The 19,944-nt window shown below is 38.1% G+C and overlaps 1 protein-coding gene across 1 annotated transcript in view; it reads right to left on the bottom strand.

Annotated features, from left to right (window-relative positions):
• hectd2 (HECT domain containing E3 ubiquitin protein ligase 2) overlaps positions 1-19,944 on the bottom strand; it is a 71,785-nt gene that overhangs the window by 19,200 nt on the left and 32,641 nt on the right. The window contains exons 3-6 of the mRNA NM_001112937.1: positions 16,156-16,294; positions 2,511-2,613; positions 1,143-1,232; positions 409-473 (exon numbers count right to left, since the gene is read on the bottom strand). Coding sequence (NP_001106408.1) covers positions 409-473; positions 1,143-1,232; positions 2,511-2,613; positions 16,156-16,294 — 397 coding nt within the window. The remainder of the gene's footprint in view (positions 1-408; positions 474-1,142; positions 1,233-2,510; positions 2,614-16,155; positions 16,295-19,944) is intronic.

The following is a 19,944-nucleotide window of genomic DNA, read 5'->3' as shown; positions in this document are numbered from 1 at the left end:
ATTTAAATTAAAACCAGGAGCTTGATCTGTGTGAACCATTCAAAAACTGGGGATGGCTCAAAGCTCTCTATAGTACTGCCTCTACTATGCTCATGTTACTGCCTTTTAGCATACCTTCATATATACTGTAGCTGTATATAACTGTCAGTGAATGAAGACTCTTGCACCAACAATTCTAACTAAGAACACCACCATAGAGTAATGGAACTCCATTTTGCCTTTTGATAATAGAATACTGAACCTGCTCCTCTTGCCACTGCTGCATAGTGTAGTTTATTTATAAGGTTCCCTTACACTCAATCATGTACTACAATCTTTCATTACACTTAAAGATAAATATTAAACGAACACATAGACACTTACAGCACTTTCAGTAAAAGGAATCCCTAGCAAGTTGATTACACTTACCCTTTCCATTCCCTTAACAGACTGTTAATAATTCCTTTCAGAACAGTTTTCTGGATATCTTGAGACTGCAGCAGAAAAGAAAGAATTATTCCATGGGATTTTATTTAGTAATAAATGCAGGGACAGTAAAACTATAGAAGAATATACAACCTACATGCCATTACCTGTTGGGTCAGACACACTGGGGTCCTTTATAAGGACGGGGGCGGAGGGGGGGGTGACGAAGAGTGGTGCTATAGCTAATTTATCCAGCACTTCTTCCCCTGGTCTGGCTGCGGAGGGTACCTCATGCTGGAAAAAAGATCCAGTATCCAGGTGCAGTCCTTGATCAGAAGGGCAAATCAAGTCACATATCGGGCAGGTAGGCTGTCAGAGGGTCCCCATACATGGGCAGATAATCAGCTGAATTGGTCTGAAGGGGCTGAACCAGCAGCTTAAATCTGCCCATGTATGGCCACTTTTAGAGCCCAATCCCAAACTGCCTGTTTAGAATTCATACTCAGCCATTTATTTTACTCAATCTTGTTTATTGTTGTACAAGTCACTTCATTTAGATTACAATCCTGTGTGGTATCATCATCATCAAAAAATTTACCCTCATATACATTGTGCCTTTATTATGAAAGCAGACACTAGCAAAGGAGGGAGTTCTCTTGACAAAGCCCCCCTTTTAATAGAAGAATGAAAATAACAGACCCCACTTTGCTTTTGTTTTTCAAGGCAGTAATACTTACAGTTGTTAATAAGGTGTCATACACAGCATTCAGAAATTTTGTATTGATTCTGGAGTCCTCAATTGTGTTAACAAAGGAACTGACGTCTCTCTGTAAGCATTGGATCAAAGGTTTTAGTTAGCAATATCTACATGAAAAGCACTGAGATTTTTTTGAAGGGTAACTAAAGACCCATAAAAGACCATTAGGCTGTAAACAATGTGCATTATGCACAGGATTGTACCAGTCTGGAGGTAAAGGTGCCTTGCAATAATGAAGATGACAATTCCTTACATGGCCCCTAGCATGACCTTATGAGCAATCACTGCCCGATCATGTATAATAGCTCCAAGCAAAATCTTGGCAGCCTATAAGGAACATAACATTATGGTAGGTCACATTGCACAAGATCATTTGGCCTAAGCTGAGCAACAGGATCAGTAAAGGAACCAGTCAGTAAAAACACCCTTCACTTGAATAACTAGCATGGGGAGATAGGTCTGCATATCAACAGTAAGAGATTGTACAATTCATCATTATTACTAATTATTTCCTGTTAGAATCATATCTAAATATGCCTAGGCTGCAGAAAAAAAGGCCTTTTAGATTTTTTGGCACATACTTTGACCTTGATCTTTTGTAATATTCAGTATTATGAAAATAAAACACATTGGAATGAACCATTTTCAAGGTCAGGGATAAACAACTTGAATGTACTGTGTGCATGAATTCTTTGTGTGTGGAATATTTAAGATCACAATTCTTTCTGCAGGAATTGTATAAGAAGGCTCATTAACAACAAGTAAAATAGGGAATTAAAATACATTAGATATCCTGTAAATCTTGCATAGCAAATAAAAGCTTTTTGAACACAAGGGGGCTCATTTATCAACACTGGCAGTAACCCATATTAACCAATCAGTGATAGGCTTTTTTCAAGCCAGCTGCAGAAGGAACAATGAATGAAACAATTTGATTGGTTACTGCCCATGGGCACATTTTAGGTAATTAAGTGATACAGGTATGATACCTATTATCCAGAAAGGTCTATACCTGGTGTTTTGTGAATATGGAATCATTCTGTAATTTGGTCACCATACCATTTAAACATAGAATAAACCTAATAGGATTGTTTTGCCACCAACATGGATTTTTGTAGCTTAGTTCCCATCAATATATACTGTAATAAAGTTTATGGGAGATAGCCCTCCTGTAAATTGGAGATTTCTGGATATTGGGTTAAAAGATCCCATACATGTAAAAAAAAAGTCAGGTGCCCTTTATTTTGAAAACTCATCTTGTACAACATGGAATTTTTTCCAAGAAACTATGTAAGTGCAGGTGTTGGAGTAACAGCTTAGAAATTCTAATATAATGCCACAGCATTACCTTAAATGCAGCATTTAATTCCAAAAATGAATCAAATGTCGTTAAATAGAAGTCATGTATTGTTCTCCATTCTCCTGTTGATTTTGCTTTCTCTAAATCCACCCTAGAAAAAAAACAGCCCAAAAAGTACTATATAAATGATTTGCCAATCAAATACTGTTTTATTAAAACAAAATATGCTTGGGAGTCTACCTTTAAATTACATTTTAGAATGTTATATTCTCAATAAATTTCCCATTGGTCAAACAGCAGGGTTCAAACAGCATATTTTCCTCACCACACACAAAATATTCCTGGCTACATACGTAAGAGTAGTGGCACTGGGGTGTGCAATTTCCCAACTGGGCCACTTTCGGGAACCTTGGAGCTGAAGCCTGTTCCATGTATAATTATTACAGCAGTCTAGATGCCCCACTCAGACGAACTTGAAGTATGTAGACATTTAAAAATGTAGTGGTTGTGATACTCCGAGCAGCATTATGCCCACACTGTACAGTCATCCCAAGGTTAATTCCAATTCATTCATATGAAAAGATGATACAGACCTGCAGTCAGTGGTTAATGGTCTTGGCATCAAAACTCCTTCTAGTGCACTTTTCAATATATCACAAGATAACTTGTCCACTAATATGGGACAGCATTGATACTTCAACAGTTTTAAAGAGTTCACATCACTCCAATCTTGTTTGTGATTTGACTTAGTTTTGGGGTGTGATATTGCAAACTAAGGTTCTTATTGGGTTCAATACATAGATGAATGTTTTGTTAAAGAGAAAGTATTTGGCAGAATGCAGAAATAATGGATTTGGTGCAATGGATTAGTAGTTACTACTTCTATATGTCTATAAACAAGTATTAATGGTTCATAGTATAGGTATGGGACCTGTTATCCAGAATGCTAGAGACCTGGGGTTTTCTGGATAAGGGATCTTTCCATAATTTTGATCTCCATAACTTAAAGTCTACTAAAAAATAATTTGAATATTAAATAAACCCAATAAAATTATTAGGATTAAAATACTAAGTGTTATTATTACAGAGAAAATGGAAATCATTTTTCAAAATTATAATTATTTATATATATTCCACTTATAGTGGAGTCTATTGGTGAAAAACCAAACTTTAACAAAAAAAACCACCACACTTTTTTCACTTTATTGCACATGCATTCCCAAAGAGAGAGGAAGAAGAGGATTGATCTGTGGTGCTTGCTCGAATAACCCCAGGTTGGTGCAGTTTTCTACAAACAGGAATACCAGCTTAGGTATCAGCTAAGTAATTGCAATCATTGGGGGTTCCTAACTTTTGGCACTTCCAGGGATTGTGATCTTCCGCCTCCTTTAAGTAGTACCCAAAAACATCTTTGCTAAAAAACGCACACAATAACTAGGACTTTGGTTGAAAATATTTTCTGCCTATTCTTTTATTAAAAAATATGTATGTTTTCCTAATTTGGTACCAATATAAATCACTAATGGATAATGGGTTTGTTTTTGACTTCACTCTTCCCATATAAACAGGGTAATTTATGTGAATAAACAAACCCCCCTTTCCCCAAGATGCAGTCTTTGAGATAAAGAGCAGCTCATTAAACAGAAGGCTTATCTGTGGGCAAGTAATTTGTTTGACAGAACTGGCGTTTAGGGCTGTGGCAGACGGGGAGACTAGTCGCCCGTGACAAATCTCCCTTGTCGCGGGCAACTAATCTCCCCGAAATGCCATCCCACCAACGAAAATGGAAATCGCTGGTGGGATGGCAATCACAGAAGTTGCCTTGAGAGGAATGCCATCCCACCGGCGATTTACATTTTTGCTGGCGGGATGGCATTTTGGGGAGATTAGTCGCCCGCGACAAGGGAGATTTGTTGTGGGTGACTAATCTCCCCGTGTGCCACAGCCCTTACAGGGGCTAAAGTGAAACTAGTTTCATTTTCTTTTTTCCTGCAAAAATTACAAATATATAGATGTTTCCTAATTAAAAGAAAAGGAAAATTGGACGAGGCCAGATCCAAATGCCAAAATAAAATCGCCTAACTTTTGACCACTGTACAACTGGCAAAACTAATGGAACTTTAGTCAAAAATAAATTTACATTTACAAAGTGCAGTGGTAAGGTGCAAAGTGTAAAAAATGAGCATCATGTTCAAAAACCATCATGTTCTTTGTACCCTGCCCCAAACTTTGTAAACTATTCACTCTAGCACTGTGTTCGAGGCCTTCGTAAATGGCCCCTTGTATATATTTCTCCATTGATTGAAAAACAAATATATTTCTTGGCAGTCTTATTTTAACTTAGAATGCTATAATTCTATGATGTGTGTAGAAAGTCATAAATTACATTTGACCCCAGTTTCTTTCTACTTAAGTACTAAAACATTTGTATTCTAAACAGCTTATCTATGTGCACCCTACAACTCTTAGAACTTAAATGGCAGCCCCAATGGTAGTTTATTCAAATAAACTACCTCAACGCTCTTAAATGAGAAGAAAAGGTTAAACTAAAAAGTAAGCTTTATCAGAAAGGTCTATGTAAATACAGCCATAAACACAGCAATGCTGCATTATCCTCTAGCCCTCTATCAAAAGAAACACAGGATTTCTTGTCTCTTTTTTTGTAAACATGATGCTCCAGTGTCTGACTTCCCCTCTCAGAAACATCCTTAATTCCCGTGGCCAGAGTCTGCACAGTTCTCTCCTTTCTCCTGCTGCCCCTCCCACTAGAATGCAAAGAACTCCCTCCCCCCCTCTTAGGAATGTGTGATCTCAGCTATAACGGCTAGAGCTGCAGGCAGGAAGCTACCTAAAATGGCAGCTGCTATCTTAAGCAAAGGGAGAAAGTTTCTAAAACTGTTTACTCAGGAATGTTAATGGTTTCTGCAGAATAAATATATTGTTCTAGGTGGCACTAATGTGGCAAATCTATTGGCAGTAAAATGCCAAAATGACTTTCCTTCTTCTTTAAATAAACATGAATTTTTAGAATGATGGTACATTATATACAAATCCATGCTTAATTCTTTCATACTTTAATATTACTGGCCCTTTAAAAAAAGAAGAGGCTCCACCGAGAAAGAAGAAAAGGCCATCTGTATAAAAAAGAGGTGAATGACTTTGGACATTATAGCGGTAATAAATCATGGTTGAACACACTAATGTGCTATGCAGGCAACTGCTAAGGACTTTAAAGGTGTAGAGAGGTCAGTAAGTAAAAATGTGAACCATGGTACAAGGCCTCCGGTATTTGCCTTTGCTTTGTGATTTCCCAAATAATGTAGCAAACCTAGGTGCTGACCGTTTACTTATCTGATTCTTTTTAAAGCTCACTGTTTATTGTACTTTTCATTGGTTAATAAATCAACTGTAGGGGCAAAGGGGAAAACTTGACCTTTTCCAGGCGCTTAATAAATGCCTGAGCTTTTGATAGAATGGTTTATATTAAATCTGGACTGATTTCAGTTCTCTGGTACTGAAATTCCTTTTTATTCAATGTGTGACATTAATAGCATTTTATGTGGGTAATGATTGCTAGAAATTCTTCTGGGCCCATTACATAACAGAGCAAATCTCACTAATCCATGGGATCCTTTACTTTCATCTAGTGTGTAGTCGGTCTGTGTGTACAGCTAGTCTTCCCCATCATATAGCATGCTAGTGGTTAACCAAATAAAATCTTTTTCTCACGTATCCATTTAGTTTTGTGTTTGTCTTTGGTTTCCATACTTAATGCACAACCCCACAATTCTGATTAGAACATGACTAAGAAAAGGTTACACCATACAAACCTAGGGCTTCTCTGCCACCCAATATTTGTTGTATCTTTGCAAAGTCAAAGTCAATAAGCAGTTGTCAATAAGAATGGTATCTGGTAATTATAATCTTTGCTACAATACCCCTTGGCTAATTAAAAATAGGTATAAGGAATCATTTACAATTGCAATTGTAAAATTTAACGTAAAATTATTTAAGGAGAAGGAAAGCAACTCGGGTATTTTATTGCCAATAGATTAGTCACAATTTTGCATGATAGAACGTTATATTTTTTTTTTGCGGAATGCTTTACCATACCTGAGTAAACAGCCCTAGAAGCTCTGTTTATTTAAGATAGCAGCTGCCATTTTAGCTTGGTCTGACTTTACTTCCAGGCAACAGTGTTCAGGCAGGATACAGCTCTCAGCTTACAGCAGGGGATGGAGAAAGAGCAGAGAAGGGCAGGTAAGAGAGGAACAAACTGAGCAGGCTTGTGCCGTGCCCTAAAGGATTTTTCTGAGAGAAGGAAGTCTGACACAGAAGATCAAAGGAAAAGGAAAGAAATGTAGTTTTTTTCACTTAGAGGACTTAGAGCAGCAGTTCTGTAAGTGTTTATGGATGTTTTTACATGCACCTTTCTGATAAAGCTTACCTTTCCTTCTCCTCTTAGGAGTTTATAATGTGCAAAGTGCAGTTTAGAACAAAAAACAGAGCATGCATTGAAGATACTAAGGAAGGTACTTGTGCCCATGCATATTGCCAATGTGTCCCTTCAGCCTCACACGCACATGTAGGTGAATACCAAAATGATCATTAGACTGAAGCTACACTCTTAATTGGAGGGTCCTCTTACAGTGTTCCATCAATTGCCACAACTTCCAAGTGTGTCTGATGCTAATGCTTTTAACACTGTTTTCCCCAGTAATCTGGGGAAATAGCATTTGGCGCAACTTTCATGCAACTTAGCACATGCCCACAATTATGCTGGAATGCATCCAAAATTTGCACTTTACAGATATACAGTATACCATGAGGGAAACAGGCAAGTTGCTTTAGGCATTACTGATATCAGCCCTTTTAGCATCCTCATGACTCTCTAAAACTACAACACCAGCCTCCATTGATTTCCTAAGGGCATATTGAAACTCAAAGGGTTCTCTCGGGAAACCAAAATATTCCTTGCCTGCAGTTACTTTAACTGAAAATGACTGGCAAAGGTTCTGCTCGCGGTAGACGCTGGCACTGTCGGGTTACTTAGGGATTCTGAAGTATGCCTTTAAGAAGAGTTAAAAACATAAATATATAAAACTGGAAATTATACAGCTATCTTGGTAACTGCCTTTGGGAGCACAGACTGTCACTGTTTATTTTTAAAGAATGCCATTTCTAATTAAGGAACACGGTTGGAGGAAGTGGTTTCAACCACACTTCCATGGAGGCATGTATTCTCAATGATAGACATTTACACTTTTATTGTGCCTTTCTGTCTTACTGCCAATTTGATTCAATTCAGTGAAAAATAATATAAAAATACATAAAATGGGGACACACAAACTATATCAATCAGCATAGATTCTGTGGGTCAACTTTTCAGGGATATAAATAAGTTAAACGAGAAACAGTCTAGTTCTCAGTGATTAATCTGCAAGGGACTCGGCTACAAAGTTATCAGCGTAGCAGCCAATAGTACAGGAAATTAAACAATAAACTCAAATGGCCTAAATTATTATTACTCTGTATTTTTTTCTGAGCAATAACAATAGAAAATAGCTCCCCTAAGATTTAACAAGCTTCAATGAATCATAAATTCGCCATTAACTTATGTTTCTGGAGCTTAACACATTGGTAGAGTGTTAAGAGCTCAGTGCTGCTACTGAGCTCTAACACCCAAAACAACTAAATGACATTCACAGGAACAATGTCCTCACAGTCAGGAAAGTGTTAATAAATGTGATAAATGTTGCAGTACACATGGAATGGGTTTTATACAAAAGTTAATATGCAATCAACAAAATAACTGCCAATAGTGTAACACGCAGAGGCTTAGCTAATTTTAGGGGCTAGTCAAAAGCTGAAAATTGCTAGTTATTCTCATGGCCCAGTGAATTGCTGGTAATTTCCAGCAATACAGAAATAGCAGCACTTTCAGCTTGGTGTGGGCTTGTACAATTGTTGCAGTATATACATATATACTAGATATATGCATGGTGTTAGAACAACCATCATTTGACGTAGAGGATTGCAAACAGAGGATGTGTGTATAGGTTAACCAAGTAAGTTAAGATCTGGGATGAATGCCTCACACAGTGAGATTAGTCTCCACGTCTATTGCAGTGATTTAGCTGCCATAGGTTAATATACAAGTCGCTGTGACCAATCATATGCCTTATATGCCCTTGATTTAAGGCTCGTGCTGAACATGCCAAGCTATGTTTAGTTAAAAAAAGTAGATTTAGTCGTTTAATTAAAATAATAAGCAACAAGTATATTCATCCCAAGATCTATTCAATGCACTCATGTTGAACAAGAGGGTACGTTGCCCCTGTTAAAAAAATTCAAAATAGTTGTCCAAATTGTTGATCCCTGTTTGCAATTTGCATTAGGGCATAATGATAGATGGGTGAAAGTGTTCAGTGTTGCTGCCAAGCTGTGCAGAGCTCTAACAACCCACTGAAAATAATTGTGCTTCGGACAAACGTACGCATCAGCTTGCTGCAAAAAATGTGTCGATTCATTAACACTTTCCCGGATAAATGTTAATAGAAAAATAAATCGAACTGCACAGAATTCTTCTAGATGTCCCAGTTCAATATGTTATAAACTTGCCCACTTAATCACTTATCACATGGTGGCGTACTGGTTAACACTGTTACCTTAAAGCACTAGGGTCCAATCCTACCAGGGCATCAGCAAGAAGTCTGTATGTTCTCACTGTGCTTGCATGGATTTCCCCTAGATACCCCTGTGCTTTATCAGCCACTCCAAACACATATAGGCAGTATGTGCCTCAGAATCTCCCTCTGCCACAGCCACAAAATCTGCCATCAACAACAACCATATAAAGGAAGCAGAACAACTCCGAATAAAAGTCTTACCTTCCTTGTCAAGTGCCAGAACACCCCCCTCTAACTTTACTACACAAGAGAGCAGAGCTCTCACATCTCTTAGTAAGGACCCGAACATCACTATCCTGCCAGCAGATAAAGGGCACAGTTGTGCTCAACACAACTGACTATCACTGCAAAATGACCACGCTGCTCAGTGATAGCAATACATATGAACCTTTAAGGAGAGACTAAACCAGCAGTTACTAGAAAAAAAGTGATAGCTTGCCTACAACAACTTGAAAAGGAGGAAGCCATTGATCAAACTTCATACCACCGCCTATACCCCAGAGAAACTCCACCATGCTCCCCAAGATACACAAAGATGGAGCACCACTCAGACCTAGGGGCTGATTTACTTACCCACGAATCCGACCCGAATTGGAAAAGTTCCGACTTGAAAACGAACATTTTGCGACTTTTTCGTATGTTTTGCGATTTTTTCGGATTCTTTACGAATTTTTCGTTACCAATACGATTTTTGCGTAAAAACGCGAGTTTTTCGTATCCATTACGAAAGTTGCGTAAAACGTTGCGCTTTTTTCGTAGCGTTAAAACTTAAAAGGTGCAAAGTTTCACGTAAGTTTTAACGCTACGAAAAAAGCGCAACTTTTTGCGCAAGTTTTAACGCTCCGAAAAATCGCCAGATTTTACGCAACTTTCGTAATGGCTACGAAAAACTCGCGTTTTTATGCAAAAATCGTATTGGTAACGAAAAATTCGTAAAGAATCCGAAAAACATACGAAAAAATCGCAAAATACCGATCATTACGAAAAAAACGCAATCGGACTCATTTCGACCCGTTCGTGGGTAAGTAAATCAGCCCCCTATTGTCAGCAGCATTAATTGCTGACTTACAGCTTTGCAAAATACTTGCCCACCGAGGCTATTGAGACTGTAAGAAATCAACTGCAGCAAGATAACACAGCAGCAGAACAAAGCTCAGTCCCAACCAAGTACGTTTATTGCTAGATTTGTGCCTCAACACCACCTACTTCAAATACAAACACCAATTTTACAGGCAAAAGCATGGCTGTGCAATGGACTCACCAGTTTCTCCCATTGTAGCAAACTTGTATATGGATGAAGTGGAAAGGAAGGCCCTACTCACATTCAATGGAACTACACCAAGTCACTGGTTCAGGTACGTAGATGACACGGGTTAAAATTAGATCCAATGAAGTGGCGGCCTTTTCAGAACACATTAACTCAGTGGACAATAACATCAAGTTCACAAGGGAGGATGTCCATGGGAATAAACTTGCTTTTTTGACTGTTTGATAGCCATCCAAAAGGGGGGTAACTTGAAAACAGAAGTATACAGGAAACCCACTCATACGGATCAATATCTGTTGTTCGATTCCCACCATCCGCTGGAACACAAACTGGGTGTCATTAGAAGTTTGTGGCTACCCAGACTGGGCCTTTGTCAAAACAACAGCAACTAAGCCCAACAGGAACACCAAAAGGAATAACTGTCCTGAGACACAGAGTAGGTGCAATATAGTCATCCCATATGTAGCAGGAGTGTCAGAGAAGCTCAGGAGAATTTTCAACAAACACCACATCCCTGTGTTTTTCAAATCTAGCAACACACTGAGACAAAAACAAGTCCACCCAAAGGATCCAACACCAAAGGAAAAACAAAGCAATGTTGTATACGCAGTCCAGTCTAGCGAGGAGTGCACAGACCTTTACATTGGGGAGAAAAAGCAACTGCTCTCCAAGCGAATGGCTCAACATAGGAGGGTGAACTCTACAGGCCAGAACTCTGCTGTGTTTCTACACCTAAAAGACAAGGGACACTCCTTTGAAAATAGCAACGTCCAAATTTTGGACAAAGAAGACCGCTGGTTTGAAAGAGGTGTAAAAGAGGCTATTCATGTTTAAGTGGAGAAACCATCCCTAAACAGAGGAGGGGGCCTTCAACGCCATCTGTCTGCTACATACAATGCTGTTCTAACATCTGTACCCCGGCAGTTTCAGAACGCTTCACACATCCATTCATACACCTGTTTCGATGAGCTGCATGATACTTATAACACAGTACAGATTTTACACATTTGACAACAAATATACTTTGCTCTCATTATTTGGAACAATATATGGGTTACTACAAGCACCACATGAAGAAAGCCTTAGCGGACTTTTAATACAAGTACTGTAGGTATACAGTTATTTTTGGATATTTGATTTTGCTTGTACCTTTATTTGATATGACATCATGTATATTTAGAAGAGTTTCCCTAGTTGCAAAATGGGTTGTCTCCCTCCCCACAGCACTTGCTCTGAATTGTGGGACATGTAGTCCTAGGGACCAGGGGCTCGATTGATGTGAAATACAGGTCTAGATTTTCACTTTGAATACAGATATGGGGGTCATTATCCAGAATTCTGAGGACCTGTGGTTTTCCGGATAAGGGATCTTTCGTAATTTGAATTAATATACCCCAAGTCTAAAAAAAAAAAAAAAACATATAGGATTGATTTGCCTATAATAGGGAGTCATTATCTTAGTTGGGATCAAGTACAAGGTACTGTTTTATTATTAAAGAGAAAAAGGAAATCAATCTTTAAAAATGTGAATTATTTGATTAAAATGGAGTTAATGGGAGATGGCCTTCACATAAGTCAGAGCTTTCGGGATAATGCATTTCCAGATAACGGATTTCATACCTGTGTTATTTTACTGCATGCGGAGAAGAAATCTGTTCCGGCACATAAAGGAGCAGTGCTGGATAACATCTCTGAAGTTTACTGATGGCTTAAATCCCAAAACTGCTGCAGGTAATGAGCTGTTATGACTGCAGAGCGACTCATGACTAAATAGCAATTCCTTGTCTAGTGAGGTCTCTTGACATTTCTGAAATGTCACCCTTAGGAACCAAATTATACCATTTTTGTGTGGAAGTCTAAAATGATAATAAGCATTGAAAAGTACATCCACCTTTTAAAGTCAGTTCCATTATATGGCACAGGCTCCTGTGGAAGTGTTGTTGGAGAGCAAATTGTTCCTGCATAAGCAATTGGAATTATTTTATGTAACATTATTTCAGAGGAATTACATCACACAGATCATCCCGCATGGTACAACTGGATCAGCACTGTACTTTATGATAATGAACCACTGAATTTGCCGCTCACACGTATTTAATATTACCACATTCTATATGGATTATTTGTCAATGCTAAAGATACAAGTGCTGAACGTCACATCTCACCATTTAGGGCACTGTACAATTTCACATTTTTAAGTGTTTTATTTGGCACAAAGTGCAGACTGCAGCTCAAACTGGAATAAGGAGCCCTGCCGTAATGGGGCACTTTTTCCAATTTTTTCTTTTTTTAAAGGAACATAGGGTGCACAACCAAATAAAAAAATGCTTGTAGTGCTTTTCTTGGCACTACAATTTGGACAAGATTTACAGTAATTTTATTCTAGTAGTTTCCAAGATATTAGCTGTGTATCACTTGTGTACCACAAGTGCCCCATCCTGTTCTGTTTGGGCCGGATACAACTTTAGAAGCTTAAATTACTTAATTAATCTGAAATTCTGGCAGGTCAGTATGAGGTATATAAGTGATAACATCACTCTTCTCCCCACACTTAACAGAGGAGTGTTAGGCACTGGCTTAGGATGTTACTGCCAAATAAAGTTTTCTATGCTCACTTGGGGATTAATGTAGAATATTTGTTGAAAATGCAATTAGGCATCTTTTGCTGGGGTTTTACATACATAAAATTCTTAAAATTGCAGATGAGCTCATTTTCTATTACTAACAATATAAAATGTTCATGTCACTGAACAGGCCTTGCTTTCATGGCATCATGTACAGAGACTGCCTGTAGACTTTTGTCTGCAGATTCTGCAGAAGACCCTATTTGCACTCCATAAATATTCCCTATATCATTCCATGGCCTTCAGTTTAACAGAAAACAACACTATTTATAATCACTAGTTTATAAACTTTTCTATAAATATCCAGCAAGATAATGCTTAACAACTAGGAACATGTCCTAATGTAAGATTTTTGGGGAAAAAGTTCAAGTTGCATTTCCAATTTCAGCCACCGGATGTCACTAATTGACTGATTGAAGAAAAAATATTTTTGGAGAAAAGGCAGTGAAAGTCTTTTTGAAACAAGACTATTTACTTGCCTCATGCTGCATATTTATGTATTTATTATGCCTAGCATTAGCATAAAAAAAATCAACCCTGATTTAAGAAATTATAACCTGAGATTGTACAAATCACTTTCCTTTTATTCCCATGGCCAATGATGCATGCAGAACAGTCAGTTTAATATCACAAACACAGCCCTAAACTCCATTATAAGCAAATAATTCCAATTTTTCTAGATTTCCTTTATCTCTGTAATTATAAAACAGTACCTTGTACTTGATCCCAGCTAAGATATAATTAATCCTTATTGGAAGCAAAACAAGCCTATTGGGTTTATTCAATATTTAAATGATTTTCAGCAGACTTAAGGGGTCTTTCCATAATTTGGATCTCCATAACTTATCTGGAAAACCCCAGATCCCAAGCATTCTGGATAATAGGTCCCATACCTGTATTACTTAAATATAACCTTAAATGGGACATAAACGCTCCCTTTAATGCTTTAACAACTGCTCCATTTGAGCCAGTTATGCATTTTAAATGTAATCTTACAGAAGAAACATGCAGTGGCAAAAGCAAGTGGAGCCCTCTGCTGCTTCTGATTTTCTTTTTGCATCTACACACCTGTCAACCCTCCCAAAAAATTTTGAAGAGACATCCATATTTAGGGGGATATCAGACAGATATCACTAATATTTATTCATAATTCATGCTCCAGAATCATGTACTTCTTAGAGGAATTCTAAAGTATATTACAACTCTGGCTTTTTCGACTGTCAGCCTTAAGTTTTACAAGTATACATGGTCACGTAAGGCTTTGGTGACTTATAAGGTTCTTAGATATTGCAGTAGAGGGTACATTACCTGTATATAAACCCACAGGGAAAGCATACAGCCGTGTCTTTCACACTTGCACCATGCATGTTTCCTTTATAATCTTTCCATAAATACCTGTAATTTTTCCGACAAATATCTAATTTACAGAACAGCCATTCCTGAATGTTTGCTGGAAAATAACCCCTAGGGTCATAATAGCCTTGTCGTGATTTTCTACTTTTCAGCCATGAAGCATAAGGATATGATTGCAGAACATTGGGAGCAGGTACAGTTAAGAATAAACACTGCTATCTCAGATGGTTGAGACATGTCTTACTTAGAAAATGGTAGAAATTAAAGTAGGTATTTATGGCTTAGTCACCTTACCTACCTTTCATGAGCTATAAAAAGCAATATATCATTTAAAGAAATACAGAGCTTTTCTGCAAGAAGCAAGCATAGGTTGTGAAAGACTAATGTAATCATATATAACACGCACACGTTTCCATTATTGGCACTGGCTTGAAGCTAAGAATGGATCACAGGTCTATTTTACCAATATCTCAAGAACACAATATTAGAACATTGTTAATAAAAGAGCATGTGAAGCACTGGTAATGTGCTCTAAACACAAGTAACGAAACAGCAATTTTCTTGTCTGCTTGTATTTATCTCTGTTCACATTTAGTATTTATAGCAAATTGCCACTCATAGAATGATTGATACACTGTGTGCCTTGTTGTGATTTGCAGTGACACATACATTATAAATTTCCCGCTGTTGCTTATTAGTTGCTCACAGGAGCAACACGAAAACGACAATACTTTTGTACATTATATTACAGTGCCCAGAGTGGGTAAATGTTCCTTAAATGACTTTAATGAATCCATTTTTAAAAAAAAACTTTACAGGCAATTGCTTATTTAAGCTGCAGAACAGAAAGTGAAAATGCAGACACGCCTTGCTTTTTTTTTAGGGCTCCTCAGTACCAGATAGTACTCTTTATCATCATCAATAAATCTTTAATCACGGACACCCCTGCAAAATAAATTGTGGGGACCCCATCATTGTCTGACAGAGGCTCGCTAATGGATGTTTTAGTTTTCTGTCTGGCTGGTCTAACCCTGAAAGTATTAATGCATTTTCTTAAAATTGCAAAAGTATTATTAATACTTTCTGTCCAACCATCTGGGAATCTAAGAGCAGCTCGGAGGACAGTTTGGAAGACCACTCTGCAGTCTGGATCACAGTCAGATATGCCAGTGCATTTCTTACAAGTCATCTTAGGCTAATGTCATATGGAGCAGTTGCTCCACCTGTGGAGAATACAAAAAATGTATAATGTTTCACTATACCGTGCGCTTGTTGTAGCGTCGGGTACAAGCTGCCGATCGCACTGCTGAGGTTCAACTATAACTCACTGATAAACACACTGTAGCACTCCAATTCCGTGTAGCAAGTGTTTATTGTGCCAACAAACCAGGCAACGTTTCGGGCACCAGCCCTTTCTCAAGCCTCTTGAGAAAGGGCTGGGTCTCTATAATTTGCATTTCCATACCGTAAGTCTACTATAAAAACATGTAAACATTAAATAAATCCAATCAATAGGATTGTTTTTCCTCAGTAAGGATTAGTTATGTCTTAGTTTGGATCAAGTAAAAGGCACTGTTTTATTATTACAGAGAAAAAAACCCAATTATTTGATTAAAATAAAGTCTATGGGAGATGGCCTTTCCGTAATTCGGAGCTTCGTGGATAATGCGTTTCTGGAAAGCTTATCCCATACCTGTACAACAGACTAGAGAAATGCTCGTTTCACATCTAAATAAAAGTTTAAAGTACAGGTAACTCACTGAAAGTCCTTCAGAGTTTTGTTGCGTGTTGGGATTTGAGGTTCAGGAAGGATGGAGGCCTTCATCTCTGGGGGCAGCGTGTCAATAGAAATGCACTGCTTCTGTCTGACATCAAGGCAAATTGGAGGAAGGTCACGGACTAAAATAAAAAGTATGGAGAAGAAATTTTGTTTTCACAAGGGTGGCAAAGAGAGAATGAGGCAATAACTATACAATAAGAAATTGTTCTTTTCCCTTTGAACACATAACAGCAGCGTATGTTCAATATCAGCAGTAAATTTACAACTCCCTCTTTACCTCTTGTATCAGTTGTTTTTGTATCTAATCTGTATGTTCAATGTATCCACCCATTTATTGTACAGCACTGCAGAATATGTTGGTGCTCAATATTCTTGTGTGTGGTTATGATGAAAGCATGCATATTGTATTTTATCATTCCCAATGGTTGTCTCCAACAGAAATGAGCATAGTGGCCATTTATCTGAAAGTTTTCAAAGCTGGTCATGCAAAACAACGAGAGCCTTCATATCCCTGTGCCCACTGCCCTGTGAAGTTTTATATCTTCCAAAGCAACCTCCAAGCTAAAAAGATGTTGGCACTGTCAGTGGAACAGCCCTGCCCTGTAAATTATCACTTTTACAGCACCAGATAGTGACGATGGAGGTCAGACCCAATTTTTGCTTCCTTCTCAAGTAGTTAACTATTGCTATTGTAACGATTAAAAAAAAATTACAGCATACCCAGAGTGGCCCTCCCAGTGTACAAAGAGCAAAGAAAGGCAGCAATCAGCCATTTTGTTTGCACTTTACCTACTGTGTTTAACATTATGTAAATAGCTTCAGGCCTCTCCAAAATCTGTGAACTGCATTTAGAATTGAGTTTGCCCGGCATTAGTCTGCGTAGATTTTCAATCCAGCACTCTGCACAGAGAGCAAGAACCCTGGGGCCACAAGTGCTGTTAAATGAGCTCTAAGGGGCATACTCTGCTGCCTCTTAGTGCCAGCGGTGGGCCAAGTCGGCAAGCGTGTACACGCGGGGATGCCAGTAGTGGAGGGAGTGCTGCGCAGGGAGGGAGCGTTGGGAAATGAAGAGATCCTGGACTAGGGGTGGCAACAGGGGTACCTGCCTAGTGCCCCTTCACTGTTGCGCTCTAGGCAGGTGCCTTTTCTGTCTACCCCTAGTTCTGGCCCTGCTTGGTGCTCTTTCAACCCCCACGGGTTGTTAATGACTCTAATGTGTAGAGCAGCATGTCTAAAAGACAATAATGCCATATGTGCAATATTTGCTTAATAACCCATAGCAACTAATAAGATGTTTGCATTCAGTAGACTAGAGGTGGCTATACACAGGAAGAGACACAAGCCAGCAGCTAGCCCATGTATGGGGCATACTGAAGGCCTACCCAACAGATATCTGGTGTAAAGGTGTGAGAGATCTCCTTGGCGTGATGACCACATCAGTTAGTTTGCTGTGGTCCTCACCCTGACAGCCTGTGTTTCCGTTGTTGTAATCCATCAGTCCGGTATGGCCCATCTCAAGGTGGGCACATCAGGGAATGGTCACTAGTTTCACAGCCTCACTAACCAAACAGATCTTTTAATATATGGTCTGCTTTAAAAATGCGAAGAGCTGCTAAATTCTATGGGCTACTAGATCTTTGTCATACTTTGCACCTTATTTCATTGTTACCTTTTACTCTTATAGTCTAATATTCACCATTTTGTTCCTAAGATTTTCCAGCATTCTTCCCCACAAGTAACACACTCACTGGGTTGAGAAGGACTCTGAAATGTGAGCAATAGATTCAAATATATATTATATATATATATATATATATATATATATATTATATATATATATATATATATATATATATATGTTGCATCTATATCTATAGAATAACTACATGTAAAATTCCAATAATGCCACAATTGCATAGGAATATCCCTTTAGATAATTATGTTTAGATAATTTGTGATGAGATTTTATTTCGCAAACTTTTCTTTGACCCTTTCCTAACTCATTCAGCTGTACTACTATAGGACAGATGGTGCTTGCTGTTTTGTGTTTATAGCATTACGGGACACACTACTGGTATGAGTGGGAGATGACAATGGAGTAGCTCAATCTACTTTTAGTATTTTGTGAATTAGGAAAAGCTACACAGATGGAACGGCATCAGCCACTTGAGTATATAAAGTGAGTCACATCTGCCCACACACTGCCAGCCATCAGTACCATTGATTTTACAGAAAGGTTTCTTTTTGGTTTTCACAGCAAGAAATTGGAAAGGCATCACAGGGATTCAAATTAACAAAAAAAAGGTGTTTGGAATAACAAACAACAGAGCAAATTTTGATTAAAAATGTAACCCTCTAGTTATGTGAACACTGTTGCAACTGCAAAGGAACATTCAAAAGCACAGAAAAAGTAGTAAAAGCATATTATACTGGCAGGTTGTTATACTGAAAGTTGAAAGGGAACTTTATGGATTATAACTGTTTAAATCAATACACACTCAAACAGGATCCTGCATTAACTGTTTCACTGTCTGACTTCCATAAGAATTCATGTACCATGGATACCCTGGCTGTAGAAATTTTCAGGTTTAAAGGCCACTATATTATCACATTTTAAGCAGATTTCTGCTTAGTACAAAGAAACACACCTATGCTAGCATAGACTTATGCTTTCCTTCTTTATAAATTACAAGAAAACCAACGGAGTAGTCTTTTGTTTCAATATTGCCATTTACAACTCTGTTCAACTGCTCAAGCCCCTAGAGATAACATCAGACCAAACTTTTCTTTTTTTTTTTTTTTTGACAGTTGAGTCACACTTATACCAGCCAGAGTAATGGGATTATAGACACCGTAGAACCATGTGGGAGGTGATAAAGAGCTTGTGGTTGTCATCTACTGTCTGGCTGCTTGGGCAAGGCAAAACTGCATGCTGAACCTGTTGCATATATACAGTAATAAAAAAAATGAAAAATGTATATTCAGCTTTTAATATTTCCATTAGGTAAATTCATTGGTAAAATAAGACAATTAAAGGTATACTAGTCTTTTAACAGAGCTAAATGAAACACTAGAAACTGATGTTTTGAAGCAGCAGTGGTTGCTATTCTCAAAAGTTGTTGCTTTATAAAACTTGGCCTTTGGAGAGGGCCACTTCATGTTTGGTTCTAGTGAGGAAGATAATTAAATTAAAAATGGTTTATTTAGGGGGGGAGCAGTGTTTTACGCTTCATATTTCAACCTGCAGGTTTTACTCTACTGCGCAAGTGCAATCACCTAAAGGTAAGGAGATGTTGGAGCAGCAATTAGGGGCAGATTTATGAAAATGTAAATTTAGAGATTAATACATAAAAACTCACCCACGTTATAATCATTCCTATGGAAGGGAATTTATCAAGTGATTAATTAATTAATAACTTTCACCCATTCATATGAACACTTCTAAAAGTCCCATAGGAATAAATAGAATGTGGGTGAGTTTTTTTGTATCAGGCTCTGAACTTTTTTTCCGTGGGCAGTGCAGTTTTCTCCTAACAGGAGCATCGGCTAAGGACAAAAGTCAGCAATATATTTCACTGATATTTTGGCACCCTTTAAGTCCTTTAAGGAGAGTAGAAAAATGTACATTAAGGGGTATATTTATCATGCTGTGTAAAAAGTGGAGTGAAACATTACCGGTGATGTTGCTCATAGCAGCCAATCAGATGCTTTGCTTTGGTTTCCTAAATGTTAAAATCTAATTGCTGATTGGTTACCCTGGGAACATCAC

The sequence above is a fragment of the Xenopus tropicalis genome, chromosome 7, assembly GCF_000004195.4.
Source record: "Xenopus tropicalis strain Nigerian chromosome 7, UCB_Xtro_10.0, whole genome shotgun sequence".
Taxonomy (NCBI): Eukaryota; Metazoa; Chordata; class Amphibia; order Anura; family Pipidae; genus Xenopus; species Xenopus tropicalis.
Note: the sequence above shows the minus strand (reverse complement) of the source record. Positions and strands in the feature narration are given on the sequence as shown.